The sequence below is a fragment of the Neodiprion pinetum genome, chromosome 2 (genome assembly GCF_021155775.2).
Source record: "Neodiprion pinetum isolate iyNeoPine1 chromosome 2, iyNeoPine1.2, whole genome shotgun sequence".
NCBI lineage: Eukaryota > Metazoa > Arthropoda > Insecta > Hymenoptera > Diprionidae > Neodiprion > Neodiprion pinetum.
Genome location: NC_060233.1, coordinates 37,479,003 through 37,502,165, shown reverse-complemented (window position 1 = coordinate 37,502,165; position 23,163 = coordinate 37,479,003). Strand labels below are relative to the sequence as shown.

General features: G+C 35.6%; 5 protein-coding genes across 6 annotated transcripts; 2 read left to right on the top strand and 3 right to left on the bottom strand.

The window, feature by feature from the left end:
- Nucleotides 1-10: 10 nt before the first annotated feature.
- Nthl1 (Nth-like DNA glycosylase 1) lies at nt 11-1,797 on the bottom strand. Its single transcript, XM_046611373.2, has 2 exons — nt 774-1,797; nt 11-556 (listed from the first exon to the last, which is right to left on the bottom strand). The coding sequence occupies exons 1-2, from the start codon at nt 1,317-1,319 to the stop codon at nt 158-160; spliced, it is 945 nt and encodes a 314-aa protein (XP_046467329.1). The 5' UTR covers nt 1,320-1,797; the 3' UTR covers nt 11-157.
- A 3,572-nt stretch (nt 1,798-5,369) lies between these two features.
- Nucleotides 5,370-8,740, top strand: Ref1 (RNA and export factor binding protein 1). Its single transcript, XM_046611375.2, has 5 exons — nt 5,370-5,741; nt 6,911-7,048; nt 7,307-7,454; nt 7,887-8,027; nt 8,206-8,740. Exons 1-5 carry the CDS (start codon nt 5,538-5,540, stop codon nt 8,322-8,324), a joined length of 750 nt encoding a protein of 249 aa, XP_046467331.1. The 5' UTR covers nt 5,370-5,537; the 3' UTR covers nt 8,325-8,740.
- Nucleotides 8,607-13,226, bottom strand: LOC124211870 (ubiquitin-conjugating enzyme E2 S). Its single transcript, XM_046611376.2, has 5 exons — nt 13,028-13,226; nt 12,719-12,866; nt 11,940-12,130; nt 11,291-11,419; nt 8,607-10,762 (listed from the first exon to the last, which is right to left on the bottom strand). Exons 1-5 carry the CDS (start codon nt 13,043-13,045, stop codon nt 10,610-10,612), a joined length of 639 nt encoding a protein of 212 aa, XP_046467332.1. The 5' UTR covers nt 13,046-13,226; the 3' UTR covers nt 8,607-10,609.
- Nucleotides 13,227-13,800: 574 nt separating this feature from the next.
- On the top strand, nt 13,801-16,883 carry Arl6IP1 (ADP-ribosylation factor-like 6 interacting protein 1). Its single transcript, XM_046611377.2, has 5 exons — nt 13,801-14,091; nt 14,318-14,451; nt 15,019-15,256; nt 15,335-15,419; nt 15,597-16,883. The coding sequence occupies exons 1-5, from the start codon at nt 14,065-14,067 to the stop codon at nt 15,695-15,697; spliced, it is 585 nt and encodes a 194-aa protein (XP_046467333.1). The 5' UTR covers nt 13,801-14,064; the 3' UTR covers nt 15,698-16,883.
- On the bottom strand, nt 15,716-23,034 carry pea (ATP-dependent RNA helicase pea). 2 transcript variants are annotated; one of them, XR_006881531.2, is made up of 13 exons: nt 22,828-23,034; nt 22,654-22,739; nt 21,740-22,546; nt 21,307-21,548; nt 20,913-21,217; nt 20,348-20,777; nt 20,006-20,264; nt 19,360-19,850; nt 18,863-19,195; nt 18,546-18,749; nt 18,257-18,437; nt 17,845-18,171; nt 15,716-17,709 (listed from the first exon to the last, which is right to left on the bottom strand). XR_006881531.2 is itself a non-coding variant. In XM_046611367.2 (12 exons), the coding sequence occupies exons 1-12, from the start codon at nt 22,925-22,927 to the stop codon at nt 17,950-17,952; spliced, it is 3,660 nt and encodes a 1,219-aa protein (XP_046467323.1). In that variant the 5' UTR covers nt 22,928-23,034; the 3' UTR covers nt 15,716-17,949. The 2 variants fall into 2 exon arrangements, 1 of the variants encoding a protein (XP_046467323.1); XM_046611367.2 differs by having other exon boundaries at nt 15,716-18,171.
- Nucleotides 23,035-23,163: the final 129 nt, after the last annotated feature.

The window sequence follows — 23,163 nt, the reverse complement described above, 5'->3', positions numbered from 1 at the left end:
TTGCCACGCATCTCATAAATCTAGCTTTTTTCAAAGATAAGCACAAGTAACACAAGAAGTGGAAGAAAAAAATTATAGAACAAGAAAACAATGTTCTTAAATATTCAAATATCTTAAACGAAACTTTTCAACACTTTTCACAACTCGACTCAAAGCCTTACTTTGCACCATTCTTCTTAGCGTAAGGACAAATGTTTTTGTTTAAACACTCCGAGCATTTTGGTCTTAAAGGGAGACAGGTTTCTTGACCGAATCCTACTAAAATGTAGTTTACTTCTACCCATTTGTCTTTAGGGAGCCATGATTCTAGCTGAACTCTAGTTTCTTCTGGTATTTTTGTTGGTTTACGCACCCAGCCAAGACGGTTGGATATACGATGCACATGTGTGTCTACTCCAATGCCGGAAACTTCACCCCATGCAATTTGCATGCAGAGATGACCCATTTTGGGCCCAACACCGGGAAGTTTGCATAAATCCTCTATCGTCTTTGGAATATCCCCAGCATACTGTGCCAGCAGGATGTCGGTTGTTTTTTTAATATATTCCACTTTTCGCTGAAATATTGAAACAAGGTCAATATCATTTTGTGAAAACCTTTTATTGGTATAAAGATCAGCACGAAGATATACGGTAAATCTCGGCTAGAGTAATATCGAAAGGTCTACTTGTAGCATTGGTGTCTCCAAATTATTGAATTTTTATACAGAGTTTTTTAAAGGCTGTGGGATACATTGGGGAAATGAAAAGATAGAGTATGATTTGCTTGCGTACCTTCCAAAAACTAACTGGATAAATTAGTTTTCCCAATATTTCATTGTCTGTGAGTTTGATGTTTGCAGGTGTACAGCCGTGGCTCTTGAGTTTCTCCATTGCTGCATGAGTTACTTGATCCTTAGTTTGGCTGCTGAGCATGAGTGCGATCAAAATCTGAAACCTGGCATCAGAGGCAGTAGCATTTGGATCGCTGCATTTGTGGCATCCCATTTCATCCACAGGAGCAGTACCATGTTTGCGCATCTCATAAATATTTGTTAGGATAGATTTCCAGTGTTCTGGTTCCCATTCATCATTGATCGGAGGTTCTGCCCTCTTTGTTTTTGGTAATTTTTTCGGTTTCGCCTCAGGTGGATTCTCGTACTCTACCTTAATCGGTGGCCGCTTCTTAGAGCCAGCTTTCGCAGGTTCTGATTTTTTCACATTATAGGGAAAATATTCTGACACGTTTGTTGTCTGGTTGAATATTTCACCAATCTTTTTTTTCATCGACCTAGTGTACCTAGGTGAAGCTAAATTAGCGAACTTTAACTTGTTGTTCATTTTGAAATTTCTTTTCGTACAGCTTAAGCTTGTTTTCTGGGGTAACCAACTAAAATCTCAAATTATTTTGACACGCAGGAGACGCCAAACTATCTACGCTGCAATTGGATCATCATTGAAAACAACAAAGGTAAATCTAATAGCCCATTTACGTCAAATATTTTCTATGAAAAATTCACAGCAATCGCAGATTAATAACAATACGATGATGGAAAGCCTGATCGATTTAGAAATTTTTCAGTCTCATCTCATGACACAATTCCTCACATATAAAAATTTAATTTGCAAGTTGCTGATATCGAATCGTGTTTACACTTTCAAATTTCGCCGAAACACAACTGAAGCTTCCCTTGATCTATTTCTGACACATGTTCTAGTGGTTCGAATACGTCGGGAAAATTCATAGACCAACTAAACATGCTAGAAGTACTCACGTAGTCGAGTAATTCTAGGGATCAATTCTATTTCACTTTTCACATTTCTCACTATCCAAGCATTATGATTGGATGACTCAAATTTGCAAACTAATCAGAATGTTTGCATGGCGGGAAACGTGAAAAATGAAATTACGGAATCGATTCCCTGAAGCATTGACTGAAGATACATAAAGACTGATAACCCTGGGTTAATTTTTGTGACAGTTTGCTGGGTCTGGCCGGGCTTGGATATATTACATTGACGTATCATTAACCAAGCTACTAACCACGCCGGTAAAAGAAGTTCTTCATAACCAACATTTATCGCGTGCAAGATGTTCCGAACATACCCTCGTCACCGTGAAATTGAAAAATTGAAAAAATCCCGTACATGAAATATCTACGCCGAAATTATACAACGGAAATATAAATGTCAATCAAATACATGAACGTGTATCGTTTATATTTACATGAATATATCAAATCTTTTACAGGCGCCAATAGCATCACTAGGATACTCAATTTATTTTTTCAGAGTTTTTTAAGTAGTAACTTTGAGCTGCAAATATTTTGGAAGAATTTTGAAATACTTGATTTTTAATTCCAATTGTTTGAAAAATGTTCCAACAAACTAATTCAATTTAGAATTTTGGAAAATCTCGAAAAACTTAACTTCCAGAAGCTTAGATGGGCAAATACATGATATTGGAAACGGCTCAAGCCGCGACGGGTAATTAACTATAGCCCAAAATTCGCAAAGAAATTAAAACTATTTAATTCAGTCAACAGCAAATCGATCGCGTTGCTCAACTCGCTGTACCCAGTAAACCAAAGCGAATTGAAATGAATTGTGTCAGTCAAAAATGAAATAAAAACAAATTTAATAGAATCAACAGACCTGTGTGCCAATTCTTTTGAGTTCCAATTGTTTTGTTTTAATTCCGTTTTTAACATGCTCATTTCGTGTTGGTTTACTGGGTAAACACTTTTGGAGTTTTAGAATTTCAGCGAGGCTCTCGTGAGCTCATTGTCAGCCGCTACAGCAGGCTCAATGAAACTGAACACAGTCGTGACATACAATGTATGCATTTCCACAATGGATGCCAACGCTGACTAAAGATGAACCTATATTTTCCTCGCCGCTCTCTACAAGTACGTAGATCTATTCCACCTCTCACGAATATGCTTTTATTCCATACTCCAGCAAGCCAATTTCTCACTCATTCTCTATCAAGTTCAACTCCTTTTATTTTCTAAATTCTAATTACTCTGGAAGTAGCGATTCCAACATTCATCAAATCTCAGAATCAAGTTTTTACGAATAACAATTTCACACTCAACAGTGATTGATATCAAATTAAACTAGTTTTGGCCATCGATACTAATTCTTTTTTCGCCCGTCCATTCCTTGCATAGAAAAATAGAGAGTAGTAGTCACGTGTAATGACGCGTAGACGCCGGTCTGTCTAGTCGAAGGTCTAGTTGAAGCCGTGAGCTCGACAGCCGTTTCTCGGAACTAGTTCACTACCCATAAAACGCAAATCGATTGACGAATGTATTGAATTATTTGTTTATAAATTTATAAATACGACGGGATAAAAGTCGTTTTAACATAGAAAGTACAGACATTTATAGGCAAGCCAGTACATATTTAAATGTAGAAGTAAAGTACAATGGACGCTATAGGTTTATGGCTCTGCCGCAGGGCCGAAGGGGAAATAATTATCCGAAATGGCTAGCTGCTAATCGCACCCCTGCTGGTGTCGGAATCAAGAGCACTGCGCGGCGGGGAGTCTCTTTACGTGACCGGAAACATACACAAATTAAACGTTCTTCGGGGAAGGTCAATTATTTTTTATGATAGTAAAACCTTGAGCTTTCTGGTGCCGACTTTTCAGCTGGGCCCATCTCCCGCTGCGCTGCAGTGTGTCACCACCCACCGTGTAGGGCTCTCGTGATTGCCAATTAGCCATTTCGGACAATTTTCCGATCATCGGGCCCTGCGGCAGAGCCATATAACGTATTATATCTAGCGTCCATTGTACTTGCCTTGTCTATGATGTCTGTCTCGTGTACACAAAGCCATAGTTTTATAGTATACCCCAGCCGTATTGGATTACTTTTGTACGGAGGCCAGAATCCGTTATTTTTGGAACGATTTCCGCATTGGAATAAAACATGCTTAATTCGGCAACCTAAAGAAACGGGATCCATAATTGTGCTAATCGTTCCGTTTCTATTCTTTTTCAGTTGTCGGGCAAGCGAAGGTGTAAACATTCTTCCACTATACCATCTTCTAAATCCTCGTTGAATGCTACCAGTAATTTTTCTGCAGATTCTCTTATTTCCTTAATTTATAATATCTTCAGCCGTTCTAGAAAACTGAATTTTTCATGAAGCTCTGCATATACCAACTGCGCCATTACAATTCTGCACTGAGACTATCATCTATTACGTTAAATGTATTTATCCGAAAGTCATCTCTCTCGCCCACTTTCAGTACTTGGGCTTTCATCTATTCTGAGTTTTCTTTTCTTAATCCGCTTATTCTCCGTTTCATATTCTTGAACAGTCGATGTAGCCTTTACCGTCTCTTCAAAGTGGTCGAAGTTATCTCTAATACTTCGGGCGAAATCAGTAAGCGAATGATATAATTCCACGACGGTTCCAATATCAATATTTACGCTCTGCAACTTCAAATTCACAAGGTTGAACCTTTTCAAAATCAAACCTCATAAGTTTGCAATAATGACTGCAAACTGCTCGGTCTCATCACTTGCGATACTTTTTAGAGCAGTGAAACTCCAACCCGCAAGCCGTGTTAAGGAACTTCGTTCCAAAAATGCATTTACAGACCCAATTTCTGCCGCCCCCTAAAAATGCCGTTCTAGGTCCGAATCTATCGGCCCTATAGGTAAATTCGGCGCTGAGTATGAGTTATGTATTAAACATATCTACATAAATTACATAAGGTACAGCATATAGGAATAACTATACATCTTCATCCTTTGATTAATTTTTTCGACTATTTGTCCTATCGTTTGTATCAAGAAAAGGTTTTTAATGCTGTTAACAGTTAACCAGGTGTATGTTTATGGTGCATGCATCTATTTAGATAACATTACTTTTGTCTATCTGATGGAGTTGGATTAAAATTGCTGAATTTGGCTAAAATGAATTTGCATAGTTGAAAAGTATACGGCGTCCTTACGGGGTCATATAAGGATTTCAGTCTGTTCCTGTTCGTCATTCCATAGGAAAATAACATTTAATTCTGCATTATTTGGGTACACGCGGTGAGTCATTCGGTTTTTGTCGCCTTTACGTACCGACAGCTTGCCGGCTTCAGTTGCGCGTGCAGGGAAGAGCGCAGATGGCGTTACTTGACGATAAATTAATCTCGTTCATTTTCGATTACAAAAATTCCCACAAGGCTATCAGTATTTATATACCTTCAGTTAACGCAAATGAAAAATTCCGCAAATTTTGATAGTGTTATTCGGAACTAAAACACATTATTATATTTTTATTTTACGCAAAATATTTATAGAGGAGTGGGGGGCATACCTGGCCCTCTAGCGGCAGAGTTAGAAAGCTAACCAATCTGGTAAAAGGCCGGGCGGACGTCTACGGTTGATCAGTTTACGAACGTCCCTGCAGTTGTGTAGACGCGTCGCTCGTAAAAGCTCGTAGTAGTTTTCGACACTCTTCGCGGTCTTGATCGCCATCTTTGACATAACGGGGTGAGGTTGGTTTTGTGCGTACGAGTCCACTGTTAAAGCAAAGAATTTATTACGTACAAATGAAGATGGTAGACAAAATAGAAATGAGTCTGGATGACATTATCAAGCAGAACAAAGGTGGAAGAACCCGGGGCAGCGGACGTCGTGGACGCGGAACAGCTTCGCCGAGACGTGGTATCCGAGGTGCGTCGCGAGCCGGCGGTGGAGTGATGCGCGGCCGAAGCCGAGGAGGAATTGGCCGCTCAGCCGTTCCATACACCCGGGTAATTATTAATTTTCCATGCTCATACTCAGATCATTCCAGATATCCCAAGTTTTTCATAAATTTATATCCGAGACGAAGTTGCTTTTTTCTACAAACACTCATCGGGCATCATTCGCCTGTGTGTATCGATGCATATATGACCGCTAATTTCGGAACTGCACACATGCGGTTGTGTTCTTATTGCGGATATTATATCACGTCAATTTGTTTTATTTCTTTTTTGAATTTCACTTTTCCGTACTTCATTCATCGCTTCCAAAATTACAATTACGTTATTAAAAACAAAATTAGGAACTGCAAAATGCAGGAACGCTACACTCCCAACACCAAAAAATTCTAAATTGCGCCATTTTAATGAGCGCGCCTGATTAAACGTGGTATCAATAAAATTTTCACGTTTGACCTTTTCAGCTAGAAAATGCGTTTCACTTTTTGATAGTTCTCCCACGGTGTAATTTTCTTGTATTACTTCATTGGCATAATTTCGATCGTTTGTGAATAATACGAATAAAATAATCTTGATACTGCAGTGTCTATATTGGTTTCCCATTTGTTTTTGGGTAGTCTAAAAAGAAGCATACAGTAATGGTTTTTTTTTTTTGTAAAATTCTACAAATATTCATTCACAGTCAAACATGAACAATCTATTATATATGTTTAAAATGCAAATAGTTTACTTTAACCAGTTATTTTACAGATGGTTGTAGTTTGACCTCGTTCACTTGTGTACTTCTAAACTTCTTTTAATTTTTTTGTTTCTCTTTTAAGATACCACTATTATCCACAATATATTTTTGTTTACATCAAAAAGAATTCCACAAGATGAGTTGATAAATGCTACTACGATGAATTTGTCAGTCGGAATGTTTTCACCCAGTTGAATAAACATCACGATTACATAGTTTTCTGTTTTTTGTGTTAAAAAATATACGAGTAATTGTAAAGAACAAGTAAAGTAAATGATATTCATAAGCTTCAATAAGTATGTATGTTCAACTGTTAAATTATATGTATGAACTTGTTCTGTTTTACCTGATAACACACAGAAACACACAAGTCTCGTGAAGGTCTATTTAGAATGAATTGAATATATTCGAACTTTGTTTAATTTAAGACTATTGAACCTCTCGTTCATCATAATAAGATTGGATTGTGTGTTAATTTTAGGGAGATGTGAACAGTGCTTGGAAACATGACATGTTTGATGGAGTGAAGAAAGTTGGACGAGGTGCAGTTGGTGGTACAGGCACAACCAAACTACTTGTTTCAAATTTAGATTTTGGGGTGTCCGATTCAGATATTCAGGTAAAATATTAATGCAATGTATATCTAATATTTTCCAGTCTATTCAACAACTTTTAGTTTCTTATCAAGAACATGTCTCTAATTTTATAGATGGTGATATTCATTAAAACCTAATTCTAATACTTAATTTGGGAGTTCAAGTTTTCTGAAAATTCAAATAACTTTTAAGTAGATCTCTAGTTGAAAACATGTAAACGAAATTTTTTGACAGTACTTTAATAATTAATTGAATTTTTTTTCATCTTAAATGACAACTAGGAATTATTCAGTGAGTTTGGCCCATTGAAATCAGCTGCTGTACACTATGACAGATCTGGTCGATCGCTTGGCTCAGCAGATGTTATATTTGAAAGAAGAGCAGATGCCATTAAAGCAATGAAACAGTACAATGGCGTGCCTCTTGATGGTAAGTTTTTTTTTTCCTCTTAATATTTCAAGTTCAATTACTATACAGTCAAAATATTGTGCGATTTTCATTAATGCAAAAGTAATAGTGGAGGATAAATTCTTTGTAGTAAAGTATTAATACAGTTTTTATGACACATGCATGAAAAATTCGCATTTTGAGGACTGTTTTCAAACTGTAGAATGGTACTTTACACTGCTGACTTCAGAACTGCAGTATAAAAAATTTTCATGTTGCACTGTAAAAAATATCGTATGGAGCTCGAGTGTAAATTGCTACTCGGTCCATCTAACGTTTGTGGCACGTCATACTTTCGGTATGTCGACGACCATCGAATCGTCTGTGCTGATAACATCTGTCTTACCGAACAACACTCAGTTCACGCCCATGCTACGCAAAATAACTACTTAATACTGACTATTCGGTCAACAGGTCGAGAGATGAATATTCAAGTAGCAACTTCAGAACTTCCAGTAACCTCATCTATCCGAGGAAGTAGACTCAGTGGTGGTAGCTTCGTACAAAGAGCCCAACCGCGCTTCAGAGGAGCTCGTGGAGCTAGTTCCAACCGAGGTACTTTACTGTTTACTTGTTACTCGTCTACCAATTATCTCAAAATAGTTGATGTATTAGAATTTAAGTTTCCCAGAAGAGCCCGTAATGTTAGTGTAGCGAATATTTTTTATATCATTAATACTTACCCACTTGCGAGTTTATTACGTCTAATTGGATGGATGTTTGTTTTCATTAGGTCGTGGAACCGGTGGTCGACGTGGTGGAACTAGAGGAGGTGGACGGACGCCAGCCAAAACTCCAACTGCAGAAGAGTTGGATGCAGAATTAGAAGCATACGTTAAGGAAGTGAAGTAACATAAGATAGCATAAAATTCTACTACATATATCTTCTTTCTCATTTAACGGTTCTTTTATTAATTGAAGAACGTAACAATCTCTTATTTCCAAATAAGTTAATAATCATGAAATTAATACGTGAGAGTAAAGAAAAAGATTTTTTTTGATTGTCTCGGAATGAGTATTTTTTAATTATGTTTGACGTTCTACTACTCATAGAGTTTAGATACCTAATAACAACTCAAATGCAATATGAAAAAGCTGCAGAGTAAAATCGTACCGTGATTTTTGGCATCCGAGGTAAAAAAAATGTCCATCAGACATGGGAAAGAATACAAAGTTGTGACATAATATAAAGGCTGTATGAATTTTGTATGTAATACCGTGCGTGTGTGATCATAAACTGAAAAATACACTCAAATTCTCCTTCAAAAGTTGTTATTTATCAAAGTACGTCATGTGCTTATAGCCCTTAATAAGTATAAGTTGAAGGCAACACTGTAAAAATAACTTTAGCCTTATGTAAGTGGCGTTCCTATTATCATCATCCTCTTTAATAATAATCAAATTACGCAGATTTTAAGTGTAGCACATTTACAATAAAGTGGGTAATTGTTATAGAAACGTCTTAACAGTGTTGATAACGATATTATACAATACACACAACATTATAACGTTTAAAATGCTTGTAATCATTTGTAATTGTATCCAAGATGATGAGTTTTTTTCACCATAGTGAACTATTGTCGTTATCAAATAATGACATATGCAAGATTTTGAGAAGAAAAAAATATGAGGGAAAAAAACCACCGCAAATAATTGAGCTGCGATGTGTTAAGGCTGTGAACATATAATTCAGTCAGGTCATCAGTAACTAATTTCTTTCTCAATAATGGCCTGATATTACTGGGTGTCGACGTGTATCTCCAATACACTCCTTTGACTCTCATAATGCAAGACTGATCAACGAAAGACTCTAAAGTCGATTTAAATAAATAGAAAAAAAAAATACAACTCATGCCTCGTTGTTTATTCAACATCATCCCCGTCTCATACCGTATAGCATTACAAGGAGTAATAGCTAATCCTGAATTTATAAGTGACAAATGCATCTGTCGATGAACAATTTTTTTGTCAAGAAAGCTAAACACGTCATTGGTGTTTTTCCGTCAATTTTGGTGCATTGTGAATATCTGTATAAAAAATTGCGTTGGTGCTACTTAACTGACGTGTATTTGGAACAGAAGTATTACGATATAAATTATGCTAACGATTCAAGCACATTTTATTCCATTGTTCAAATTTTGAAGCACAATTAGAATTACCAAGCTATGTTATATATTTTCACAAAATCTACTTGTGACATTGAAATCGCTTTTACACACAGTGGCTTCATTCAAGCAAATAATTTCAAGCACAAACAATCCGTATTGATTTCACTGAGTTTGATCAAGAAATGCATCAATCTATCTTGGAACTATGGAGAACTTCTTGACCAACACTTTACCTATCGAAAATATTAATTTTTCATCAAATTTTTCCATCTCAATACTTGCGTACAAATATATTCCTCAAAACGATTCCAATCTTTTTTAGATTACTTGCTTCACTTTTTAGAAAATCATAATTTTTTCATAAAGACATTTTTATTACAAATCACATGATTAATTACTACGCTTCAATAGAGTTTTCTCTTTTAAGAATGAAATAAATTTAACAGTTATATGATATACACAATAATAAATTTTTGCGATTGATAGAAAAACGAAAAAAAGGGTACATAATTTTGTATACAAAATTGCCTAATAGAGGACTGATCTGTTCAATGACAATGCACATGTATATGTGTAACATAAACTTTGGAATCACGTGATAATATGTAATAGGTAAGATTCTGAAGATACAAGCTTATATCTAATTTAAATAATCTAGAACATCATATCATACTATGTTAGATTCTGTACATATTGTATGTAAAAATATTTCTTAGCCCAAAGATCGTACATGTATGAACGACCAGATGGTATTGCCTAAATTATTTTTGCACTTGTAGATAATTATGTCGTACAATTGAACAGAAGTTTAGCATTTCCTCACTTAGACTCTCAGCCAGAGTTTATATTTTCATTTTATCTCTTATGGATATTTAAATTCTTTCTAATTACTTAATAACAAGGTCAGTCATCTCTATGTAATAAATTTTTAATAATATGAAGTTACTGTGTACAATGTATAAGACATCTTATCCACGCCAGAGTTTTAAATGATCAAAAACGGGGGGTGCAATTATTATTACTATTCTTTCATAACCGTTTGAGTGTTCTTTTTTTATCTTTTAAGATTTTTTTCTTTTCCGCAGCAAGTTTTTTATCTCCGGCGTGCTTTTTGGGTAGAGGGCCACCCGCGTTGGTGGAAGCGGAACTTTCGAGACCAGCCTTGGCTCCTTTTCCACCACCCTGTTTTGGAAAAATTCATGAATTATATAGATCACTGATGTGTTTAATAATACAAAAGTGACTTAATTTGGTTTTTGTTAAGTATGAAAATAGTTTTGTAAATAATGACTACATGCTATCTTTAAAGTCGATTTGAAGATTAACTTATCCCTTCACAATGCATCATGGAACCGACGCTATTTTGTTTTAGAAATTTTAGATTATTTTTTCCATATTCTTGTGAAATAAAATCAAAGTTTTTGATGCTGGAAATGGAAAAAAATTGATTGACTTTACAGGCATATTCAAAGAAAAATTAATGAAATAAAATCTTAAAATCAAGAGCTAACTTACATTCAAGGAAGACTTATATTTGAAACAATACAATACATCTATTTTAAAGATAAAATGATGCCAGTAAGGGAGGTTGATCAACTGATTCGATAACAAATTCTAATTTTGGTAAATCCTCAATTTCGAGATTAATATTGCAATGACTTTTACACTGATGCTAAAACAATACTGGCTGAAACAGTGAAGATAACTTACCTGTGCATGGATTTCGGTCATCATTTTAGCTCGTTCCGAATAATCATCATATCTTTCTAAAAGTAATTTACCTGCCTCTTCATTCAAAGCTGATTCAGCATTGGGGACTATCAGTAGACATTTTACTGTCTGAAAATGAACCCATCCAAATTTACGTGTTGGGTCAAGTTTTGACTCACTGCTAAGTAAGACTCTATTTTGTTAGTGTGTAATGCTATGGAGTCACAATCTTCAACAATTTATCGTGACCTCAAAAGTACGATAGTTTGCTCATTATATTGAGTGTGCAATATTGCACAAATTCATGATGCAAACATTTTTGGAAACAAAACCTTTCGTAAGTACAACAAAACATAATTATCAATTTTGTATATAAAATTAAACTTGATCTCACTAAATCTATAAAGAAGTCAATGATTGATCCATTTATCACTACTAGAACATATGATGTAAAATGGTATTCTTGAGTTAAAAGTTAGTACACATTTCTGATTACAGTGTACTTTTTTTCAGTTTGAAATTTGCAGTCTGAGACATATTTCGAGACATAGATCTTGAGATATTTGTTAATATGATAAATTTTCCTCAGAATCACTAGAGAAGACATTCAAAATTATTCTAAAATTACATATATTGTGTACTTTCATACCAGCAATATGTGCTGTATTCCGAGATCTGATTTCCAATCCTTCTTCAAAGTGTTAACGCATATTTCTCCATTTTTAGCGACATTGGGATGAAAAATTTTTGTTAAAAAAAATGCTTTCGGCGGTCCCTGTGGAAAATCTTTTCCCAAAGCAAGTTTTACTCTGAAGAAACCACCAGCATAAGGAGTACCGGCTGTAATACAAAAATATGAATATGTGTAATATTTACTCGACAAGTACATATTAGACCACATTCTTTGAGTTCCAACCGTTAATTTCAATATGTCACAAATAATATATTATTCTAACGAAACTGTTACAAAAGGGAATGGTAATTTGATGTTCGACTAAATTTCTGCTCTGCAGAATGTATGTTATAAAACTATTATAACATGTGAAAAACGAAGTATGTACCTGTAAAACACTTCGATTCATGTATACCTATGGATGCATTTAGGTGAATGTTTCTGAAGTATTGGTATATCGAAAAAAAATTTCTCAATAATACTAATCAATTATGGAAATCTAATAATCTTTTCATTTGTAATCATACGAAGCTGTGTACCTATTAGACATTGCCACTTACATAAAGATACAGTTAAGGTGAAAGCAGTGTAGAAAGGTAGAGACAGAGGACCATGTTACGCCAAAACCACAAAATCTACCGTAATGAACAGAACAACGAAAAATTTCTCACGTATCATTTACCGTAAGGATTGAGGTCAATGTTATTGGGAATTAGGTTAAAAATATTCGAGATTGTGAGTAAAATCCAACTCACCTGGCCCCTCAATGACAGCCTGAATGTCTGTAACATCTTCTTCATTTACAATGACTCTGATCCCTTCTGGAGGTTGAGTGGAAAGATCGCTCATCTCCTTGACTACACGGCGTATTATTTGTGGTGAAAGATTCTCAACGTTTGATATCTGAAACGAATGCCGAGAGTTCGACAGAAATTGTAATTAAAAAAAGCCATTCCACCTGATCTCGGATCTGGGCAGTAGTAACGAAATGTAAACAATCAAGTCGTTTCCAACATATTTAATTTGGCTACTCGGTTGGAAATTAATTTTCTGTTGGTACTCACCGAACTCATCGTAGCCATATCAGTAAAATTTTTACGGAAATTCGCAAGTGGAACCTCGGGACACCAGCAATTAACCAGTATTACCAGAATGAAACGTCTAACGTCACAACATCAGCACCATCAGTACGGCATCGCCTGCAATAACCAACATTTTGAATTCTCGACCAATCCAGTGCCCGGTAACATGTATTGCCGTCGTGTATATAATCGCTACACGGATTCCATCCAATTACAGACTTCTGCAGACCTGCCGCCACCTTTGAGCGACGTGATAATATACAGATATACTGCATCGCAGCCATTTCTCAGCAGGTAACCCGTATATCCACATCCGTTACATCGTTAACTGAAATAATTTAAGTCAACGGTTATATCCAAGCAATGGGCGGAACTGCCGCAACACTACCGCAAACGGCCCTTAATTAACCCGGGATCCTGCGTAGACGCACATGCTCCTTACGAGGATAATTAGAAATAAGAATAAGACGTGTAATAAATAAATAATACATATTGAATCAATTATTCGCTTAACCCCTTTTTATACTTGATTTCTAGGATATTAATCATTAAACAACTCGGCGACGTAAGTATATTGATGAAAATAGAAAACTTGATCGCTATTCGAAGTATATTACCCGTAATCAATTCATACTTGTTAATAAACAATATATACCGTTACGCCATTGGTTGGGTCTGTTAAAATCAACCAATTACATTGTACGTACTACATCGGTATGTTTCAAAAGCGAGGGTAGGTCTGTAGAGCGATTATAGGTTGACGAATTGAAAAAAAGTGAAAACTCATATGAAACGTCTAAATTATTAGAGAAATTACAGGAAAATTGAGTGACGAAATATAAAACTTACTGTATGAATGTAAAGATTTCTTTGACTCCGGTGTATTAATGAAGAGTTAACTTCCGTTCGGATCACACGCAACACACACATATTTGTTTGCCGCACAAATACTCCTGTTATTTGATTTACGTTCGTGAACTGTTCAAACCCTGCAAATAATATTAGAAACGTAAAATAACATGCCAGATACGCCAGCCGCCGAAAAGGTGAGTTTATCACAGTTTTGATACTCTCTAAGGAAATGCTTGTATGCGTAGCATTTTATTTATTCTTTCAAGCGAAAAGTACCTGCAGATAATTAATGTACTGTTGCGCGTATATGCTTTGTGAGGTAGCCTCCACAAAAAATCAATCAAGAGCAATTCTAGAACCATGTATACCTCACGTATGTAATTCTAGTTACGAACCGTGAATGCATGAAAATGTTTTTAGGACAAACAAATGAAACAACTGAAGCGACGCATGGAGTGTTGGCGAGAGGTTATTCTACCCTTGAATTCAATACTCCTCTGGGAACAGTCCTGGCATCCAGGTCTCATTCTTGGTCTCACAACTTCTACTTTTCTGTAAGCTTACAAACCTTATATGAACAATGTGTTCATTTTAAAAATCTCTCAGTAAGTAGGAACAAGTTTAATTGAATAATGATGTTTTCTCATTACGTCAGCACTTTGCATCTGCAAATTTCATCTGTCAGTTTATTTCTGTTCTGCAATAAGAATTTATTCATTGTCAAACTGCTTCCAAATCGCCGATCATTGCTTCGATGTTTTCACAAAAAATTTTGCAGGCTATTTTAACTTAACAGAATAGTTAATATCATTTATCTCTTGTTTTTAAATCCACTTACTTCCTGAAGTTGAATTAATTCGGTTAAATATAAATGTGCAATAAGTTAGAAAACCACTGATTGTCTCGCTATTAAGAGGTTGAATTTTAGTATTACAATTGTTCAAACGAAAGCGAGCAAACTTCACATCACCTTCGTGTGGGATCATTGTACACTCGTGAACCTAAAAATTCGAAAACTTCATTTAATAAGTTCAATTTTTAAACCAGCGTGATTAAATTGTAAAACATAAACTTGAATAAGAAAAATTTTAAATACAATTTTTTTTTATAACTTGTTTAAGGTTGATGTGGTTCATGGAGCCTGCCATACTTACAGTCATTTCTGTAGGTCTATTAATAATGGCATTGAGCGATTATCTGGGACCAATATTGATTTCGACATTTTGCTCCACAAATAGTTGGACAGGACAAAAAGAACGTAAACTAGATGAAATCTGCCAAAGATTATCTCATGCTATAACTCAGTTGCAAAGTATATGGAGAACAGCATTATGGGCACGTACTAATCATGCCAACATGGTATGTAAAACGAATTACTTCGACACTACAAACTCACATATGCTTGAAGTAGCATAATATCTTTATTGTTCTTCACAGTACTATGGAGTAATAACAGCTGTACTGCTTGGATTTGCATTGATTGGAAACACAGTCAACAATTTGTTCCTGATGTATGTCATAGGTATGTATCATTTCACTTATTATACATCTATTTGTTACTTGAAAGAGTTATATTCTATCGTCTATCTTCGATATCTACTCAAAAGTCTTTCATGTATTTCCAAAATACGCGAAGATTAAAATTTCACATAATTCCGTTTATGTATCTAATTGTCTCGTGTGTTTTCTAAATTTCTAGTAAACAGTCTCCTTCTTCTACCAGGCCTCAGACATAACGGAAGGATGCAAAAACCTATTAAACTTATATGCAGCTATCTGACGCGTCCCAAGATGTCTTAATTAGTTTTTCTCCATGTCTGAGTAGGCAGCGTTATGCATTTGTTGTTCACATAACACAGATTGAAATACTTATGTTCCCAATCGCAATTTATTTGCTTGCATTTATTTAAGCCGACTCATGCCACTTTAAATGCTCATTCAATATTTGACTGATACTATATTTATTCTTTACATTTCATTGATAAACGACACAAGCGATACTGTAATACTTGAACATGTATTAACCAAACTGTGAACCAATATAAATTATTATCTGACTTGTACCTAATTGGCAATGTACGAATTGGGGAATATTTTATATCACATATAGTCGCTTCTATCGTTACGTAACGTAACGTTTATACTGCAATCACTTGAGGAATGATGTACTATGTGTATAGTACTTCTAGAAAAAAAAGTAAACAAACATCATCTCTCAACTGTTTCAAGTTTGAAGATTAGTTAATTTTAACCCTGAGTTGCCAAAATGACGTTGACCTATAACTCTTCTACCGATGTACGTAATTAACCTGATGTGGATGTTAAACGACGTATCTCACAGTGTACAGCCCAGACAAATATTTTTAGGGTTCAAAATTATATTATTGCCAGATTTTTCCATTACGATATCATTATTTAGTAATTGGGATAGTAGTGCTGGTAGTTCATGGTCACAATTTTCAGCACAAATTTTTTTTAAACCATTTCCTAACATGCAACCCCTTCAGTGTTCTGCTGTATACAAAGATTATTTTCTTTACTTGAGAGATTATTGACAATGATTGTCACAATAAAATTCAATCCCCATGCTTGAACCAAACAATTCTGTTGTCCTTGAGTATTATTATTATTATAGTTATAACAATTATTATTGCGACAATTACTTAGATATTTAACCAAGTTGGAGGTATGATATACGAAGTTCATGCGTAAGAATATAGTCATCTAACAATAAGCCGTAAAGTTTATATGTCGAAAATAAAAATAGATTACGTGCATAATAATTAATGTGTTAGTGTTAGCGAAATGTATGTAAACGCGAATAAGCTATCAACTTTTTTTTTACATTATTCACCAATTTAGTGTTGTGCTGTGAATTTTTGTATTTCCAATATATGAGTATTCTCGCTGTTTGCATTTTATGGTATGACGTATCTGTAAAAGTCTTCACTTTTCTTAAATCTTAATAAACTGTAACACTACCATATCTTTCGTCACCAATTTTATCGCTCCAAGTCTCTGAATTTAAAAATTACAATAACAGTTCAAATCATTAGACAGCACCTTTATAAATTGCTGTATATTAAAGTGCAACGACTCATCAAAATTGTTATCCGTCTGGCGAAGTCCGACAACTTGAAAAATGTACTGATTTCAATACATTCTTTGTTTCTTCAATCAGATGCTACAATGAAAGTTACTTACTTGATTCATTCTTACCTTTGGTGTGCAGTTGTTTTTAATAAGATGTTCTGTTACTGAGAAACGTTTACGTTTTTCACTTTCATATTCGAGACTTTTTAATGTTGCAATTTTTTTGTCAGTAACATCGTCTGTCACAATCACATTTTAGGCAAGTACTAATAGCTAGCAGTAAATTGTTAATTTCAAAGCGTGCAAAGACGGACTCAAATGTTACGTACTTGGCTTATTTCGTGTGCTTCTAATGTATTTCTGATGACTTTCTTCCGCACCATTTGACATCCCTCTCACAGGGCACACCATTATGTGGCCAAGATTATTGTTGATTTGTGCAAGAATGTACAATTAAATCATAAGTAAAAATATTGAACAGTATAATATTTATACAACACATACACAATAGGTAAATTTATTTTGATTTGTCCATGTATAATCTTATCCTGTTAATGACACATATTTTCTTATGTGTCCTGTACATAAAATTATCCAGGGCTGATTGGATACCATCAATTTATCACAAAAATTGAGAATGACTTGAAAGTTTTATACTCTTCCCATTATTTGAATCAACATGTCCCAATCCGTTGTGTTTCTCACAAAGTTAACTTCATCTGCAATACGTGGTCGTAAATTTACATTAAAAATTAAATAATTGTTCTACATTACAGTGACATAATGTTGGAAGCAGTTTTTCGCTTCGTCAAATGGTGTTAATAGCAACCAAGAAATTTTTATATAATACTAACCAAGCAACGGAGACAAACCGTTTGTGGTTTATTGCAGCAATGGTAACATTTCAAGATGAGAACATAATATGTATGATTGATAGCTTCAAGATATGAATATTCAGTCTAATTTCTACGCCGTCGAACTCTGGATATACGCCATGCATTAGGTTCTTCGTATTTGTTGTATAATGGTTCTAATCGTTGATTCTTCTTGAATTTACTCAATTTCGTAGGATCACTGAATTTGAAAAATGCCGGTGCAAATTCGACCAGCCACTTCGGATCAATCGTCGTAACCTCTCGCATATATTCTTTTGTCGTTTGGACAAGTTCGTGGTAAATCACCTGGAATATCAGTAAATCAATTTTTGGCTATCTATTTCTTACAATAATGATGAGTTCAAGAGCATTTAATATCAATACTATGTACCCATTCAGGTTGCCGATTGAATAACGCGCTACTTGGATGAATGTAAACAACTTGGCTATCAACTAGTGTTCTGTATCCTTCTTGAGGATCTTTTTTCGCCGCGTTTCTGAAGAATCCAGAACATACAGTTTTTTGTACTCTCACTGTATTTTTTGCAGCAGACACCACATCCAATTTGTGCCTAGAAAATGGTAATAAACAATGCAATTGTACTGCAAATATTTTTTGCTCAATTTTTCAGACATTTTAACGGTTGCTTGTAAATATAAGTAAAATATTTATTACTTACCTGTCCATTATACCTAGCAGCTGTTTGCGAACATCTTGAGCTCTTTTCAGAGTCCTTATTTGTACGAAATTTTCGTAGCACCAAGCATTACTGAATTTATTATTTCGCCAGGAATTGTACACTGCTAATAATGTCAAATGATCGCCTTCTGCCTGGTTGAACTTTGCCTTCTTTTGGTCTGCAAGTGCTTGTTTATCTTTTGGTCTAGAAATCAGAAAAAAAGTATTTAATTTCCGAACGTATGACTATACAAACTCGTAAGTTATAATATCAGAAGAATCGGAAAATAGACATATATTCCGAATAACTGATTTTACCTGTAGAAAACGTTCTGTACTGAAAGCATGCTGACAATGGTAAGAATTTCGTCTGAGCATTGCAAGTGGACGCTCATAATTAGCATTTTGGATAAATTCGGTTCTAGTGGAAATTCAGCCATCCGCCTTCCCAGTCTTGTCAATAACCCTTCATTGTCAAGAGCACTCAAGCTGTGCAAGGATTCTAATGCCATAATCAAAGATTCAACAGGTGGGGCATCCATGAAGTCAAAGTGTAAGAGATCATTAATTCCCATGGTTTTTAACTGTAAAACTGTCGTTGCTAAATTCGTTCGCTGAATTTCGGGCACTGGTGTTGGCAACATTTCATCCCTACACAGAATAGATAGTTACAATCTATTGCCAAAACTTTGTCAACATTCAATATTTTGCTAAGGAAAACGTAAAAAAGTTGGAAAGACAATTCTCAGTTACAAGGAAAAACCATATTTTTAATTGAAAACTCACTAAAACTACAATAAAATGATGTTCGTTACCTGTAAGCTCTTTCCGTGTATAATCTATAACATTTTCCAGGACCGGTCCTCCCAGCTCTGCCAGCTCTCTGTTTAGCAGCTGCTTGACTAATGGGCGTGACAATAAGACTGTCCATTCCAGTCTTAGAATTATACACTTTTTGCTTAACAAAACCCGGATCAACGACGTAGTATATACCATCGATCGTGAGGCTCGTTTCCGCAATATTTGTCGCTATAACAACTTTTCTGGATCCAGGTGGGGCAGGTTCAAATATTCTTGTTTGCATTTCGGAGGGTAGTGCAGAGTAAACTGGTAAAATGATCAACTCTGGCACATCTGGGCCGAGAGATTTCATTCTTTCATATAAAATTTCACAAGCAGTATCAATTTCTTCCTGCCCAGTTAAAAATAACAAAACATCTCCAGGCGGTTCGCGTAAGTGAATCTGCATCACAGTTATTAAAGCAGCATCTAAATAATCTGTCTCTGGTTCTTTTGTGTACATCACCTAAAAATCGATAATAAAGATATGGTCAAATTACATTTTAAGATTTGTGATGAGTTTGGAGTACTCAATGAAAAATTTAATTCAATCTATCGAAAACTACATTGGTCAATGCTACTGTAATTTTTATTTCAAAATTATTGACGATTTAATCTTACTTCAACAGGAAATGTCCGCCCAGGAATTGTAAATATCGGTGCTTCAAAGAAGTATTGTGAAAACTTAACAGCATCGAGAGTAGCACTAGTGACGATGAGCTTCAAATCTGGCCGTCGACCTACAGCTTGTTTCAATAAACCAAAGAGTACGTCTGTGTGGATAGTACGCTCATGTGCCTCGTCCAACATTATAACAGAATACATTTTCAAATCAAGGTCCATGAGGCACTCTCGGAGTAACATACCATCTGTCATGTACCTATATTACAATAAAATGAGGTGAAATTTCGCATTTTAAATAAGTTTTCAAATGTAAGAAAAATACAAAATCTTCAAACATACTTTATGCTGGTTTCAGGGCTAGTGCAGTCTTCAAAACGTATTGTATATCCGACTTCCTGTCCTAATCTACAACCAAATTCCTCGGCAACTCTTTTAGCAACAGACATTGCCGCTACTCTTCTCGGCTGCGTGCATCCTATTTTACCTCGTGATGTGAAACCAGCTTCCGCAAGATATTGAGTAATTTGTGTTGTTTTACCAGATCCGGTTTCGCCAATGACGATAAGAATTTGATTATCTGTTACTGCTTTCACCAGTTCGTCTCTGAGCTTGTAAATTGGTAAGCTCTGTCTCTGTTCCAACAGTGTTAAGTTGGTTTTCTTACCAAATGACGATTTTTTACCACCAATGACGTGTTTTTTCCATTCGGGGAGATCTTGTGTCTGTAATCCTATGCCACGCATGTTTGCAGCTAAAGTCCGACTTTCCGCTGAAATAAACAAATTAATATGTTTTCGAGTCATAATACCATTTCGTTTAAAAAATATAATTTGTGCCTAGTGTAAGTAATTTTGAACTAAAAGCAAATATTTAAACTAAAATTCACTGAAAGTTATAGTTTTACCATCAGGTAAAGGATCAATCCAATTTTTGTTGAGTCCTGCAGGTATTGAATCCATTTCTTGCTCTCTTTGCAGCATTTTCTGTTCTCGTCTCTCTTTTGCCAGAGCGCTTTGCATCATAGCAGCCTGTGCCAACGATCCATCAGGATTCTTTACAATCCGAACAGGACTCAAATCACCAAGAGCTCTACCATGCCCATGTAAAAATGGTGGTTCCTCTTCTACCAATTCAATTTCAACATCTTCTTCTTCATCATCTTCACGAGGCAAGATTCCAGTCTCAATATCGAATTCTGGAAGTTCACTCCTACCATATAAAAGTAAAAATGAAACAATGAATATATAATTGCATAAATCAAGTGTTAGAACATGATGTTGTATTTATTTGAAGCATACCTCTCGATACAAGCTGCTGACATCATTTGTTTTATTTCCCATTTTTCAGGGGAGGATAATCTTTGCACACGTTTCCTGGAATATGTTTCGTCCTCATCTAAATGTCCTTGCAGTTCTAGCAAAGATGTTGGTCTGTCAGGATTTCGTAAATGTTTTTCATCCTCGTCTGCCTTGGAAATGCTCACAACTGGATTCAAGTCCCGTCCAGTCTCTTGGTCAACATCTTTCATGCTTAGAGAAACCTGATAAACGAATTGATTAAACCGTTTTTTCATTCCTAAAATTTGTACATCCTAGTGCAAACAGACTGCTGCAGGATTCATCAATGTATGGTAACAGCACTTTGAATATGGTTTTTATATCATGCCATTAAACTTTACTGTTCCCCTTGGAACATGCATTCTAGATTTGCATAGTGAGAAATGTTCCTCACCTTTTGAGCAGCTACACTCAGTACTTTGACCAAAACTTTTTGGCCTCTTGAAACAATGTCACTGGCACTGGCAACACGACCTTCACGCCGAAGTTGTGAAATATGAACCAAACCCTCCCATCTGCGCTTTAAACCTTCTAGTTGCACAAAACACCCAAACTGAACAATATTTGCAACTTTTCCAGTATAAATTTTTCCGACTTCGGGATCAACTGCAAGTTCTTCTACAGAACGTGATCTTGAGCGGTCAGTTTCATGCCGTTTGTTGCGTTTATAGTTCTTGCGATCACGTGATCTGGAACGTCTGTTTCTGGATCTTGAACGTGCGTCTCTTGATCTAGACCTCTTTCGATCTCTTGATCCATGACGTCTTCGATTCCGATTTCTGTCTCTAGATCTAGACCGATCACGTGATCGTGATCTGTGTTTTCTATCTCTATGATTACGTGATGTTGATCTGTCCCGCTTGTGATCTATCGATCTGTTTTTTCTCCTATCTCTATCTTTGTCTTTTTTGTCATTAGGGGGTTCAACTACAGGTCCTTCTTGGTCTTTTTTTGAATTGGGTTGAGTTTTTGAACCTGAAGGAGCGAGGGCTTCTAGCGCAGCCATGGTGTCATTAACCACATCTTCATCCTTCTCCTCTTTGATAGGCTGGAGTTTCTTATGCTCGTTTGGTATAGCCAGGCCGGGGAACTTTAGCGACAAGTCATCTTGTCTGTGGTTTGAACCGTGAGATTTTTCATTCAACTGTTTCGACGGTTTCATGTGTTGTATAATCCTGAGAAGATTTGCCATGAAGGAGTCCTGAATTTGGCAAATAACGGTCAACAGCACGTGTACATAAAAGAGAAATAAATTATGAAACAAATAACATCAAATGCTGGTATCTTGAATACAATTTTCCAACTTACCGAGAATTCTGCCCCATTTTCGATGAGAACTTTTTTGAACGACTCCAAACTGTTATTCTTTTCTGCCAGGTCAACAATAAATTCAGCTGAAACGTTAAATAAATAAACTGGAATTAATCATTGCACTGAACGCTTGTTTCTGACGTTAGGTTAGGTTAAGCGTCGTTGTATTACCCAAATCCTTATCATTTAAGCCTAAATGGTTCTCTAATTCTGTGCATATTTTTGAAACAAGAGACAAATGCTCCAGTTTCGCAACTTCATCCATGTCCATTATTACGTCTGTTATTAATATTAAATCGGAAAATATTCACAATTCCAATCTCCCATCACTTCGAGGTTAGAATTGATGAATTTTTACGTGGCTCCAACGGTAAGTGTGGGGACTAGATGAAAAGCTATACGAGCCTGACGTATGCCATAATAGAAATTCAACATCCGTGACTGCTGAAGTCTTGATTTAACTAATCGCGCTAATCGGCAACGGTATCAAATAAATAATGAAAAATG

What these genes read in the sequence shown, in the direction of transcription:
- Nthl1 (XM_046611373.2), bottom strand. Translation starts at nt 1,319, where the DNA reads ATGAACAACAAGTTAAAGTTCGCTAATTTAGCTTCACCTAGGTACACT. An exon ending in ATCCAGTTAGTTTTTGGAAG is followed by an intron (nt 557 to 773) that starts GTACGCAAGCAA and finishes TCAATATTTCAG; the next exon opens with CGAAAAGTGGAATATATTAA.
- Arl6IP1 (XM_046611377.2), top strand. Translation starts at nt 14,065, where the DNA reads ATGCCAGATACGCCAGCCGCCGAAAAG. An exon ending in ATACGCCAGCCGCCGAAAAG is followed by an intron (nt 14,092 to 14,317) that starts GTGAGTTTATCA and finishes AAATGTTTTTAG; the next exon opens with GACAAACAAATGAAACAACT. An exon ending in GTTCCTGATGTATGTCATAG is followed by an intron (nt 15,420 to 15,596) that starts GTATGTATCATT and finishes CTAAATTTCTAG; the next exon opens with TAAACAGTCTCCTTCTTCTA.
- Ref1 (XM_046611375.2), top strand. Translation starts at nt 5,538, where the DNA reads ATGAAGATGGTAGACAAAATAGAAATGAGTCTGGATGACATTATCAAG. An exon ending in TGTCCGATTCAGATATTCAG is followed by an intron (nt 7,049 to 7,306) that starts GTAAAATATTAA and finishes AATGACAACTAG; the next exon opens with GAATTATTCAGTGAGTTTGG. An exon ending in TGGAGCTAGTTCCAACCGAG is followed by an intron (nt 8,028 to 8,205) that starts GTACTTTACTGT and finishes TGTTTTCATTAG; the next exon opens with GTCGTGGAACCGGTGGTCGA.
- LOC124211870 (XM_046611376.2), bottom strand. An exon ending in GAATACAGCACATATTGCTG is followed by an intron (nt 11,420 to 11,939) that starts GTATGAAAGTAC and finishes GTTCATTTTCAG; the next exon opens with ACAGTAAAATGTCTACTGAT. An exon ending in TGACCGAAATCCATGCACAG is followed by an intron (nt 10,763 to 11,290) that starts GTAAGTTATCTT and finishes TTTCCAAAACAG; the next exon opens with GGTGGTGGAAAAGGAGCCAA.
- pea (XM_046611367.2), bottom strand. Translation starts at nt 22,927, where the DNA reads ATGGACATGGATGAAGTTGCGAAACTGGAGCATTTGTCTCTTGTTTCA. An exon ending in TCAGCAGCTTGTATCGAGAG is followed by an intron (nt 21,218 to 21,306) that starts GTATGCTTCAAA and finishes TTTATATGGTAG; the next exon opens with GAGTGAACTTCCAGAATTCG. An exon ending in GATTGATCCTTTACCTGATG is followed by an intron (nt 20,778 to 20,912) that starts GTAAAACTATAA and finishes TGTTTATTTCAG; the next exon opens with CGGAAAGTCGGACTTTAGCT.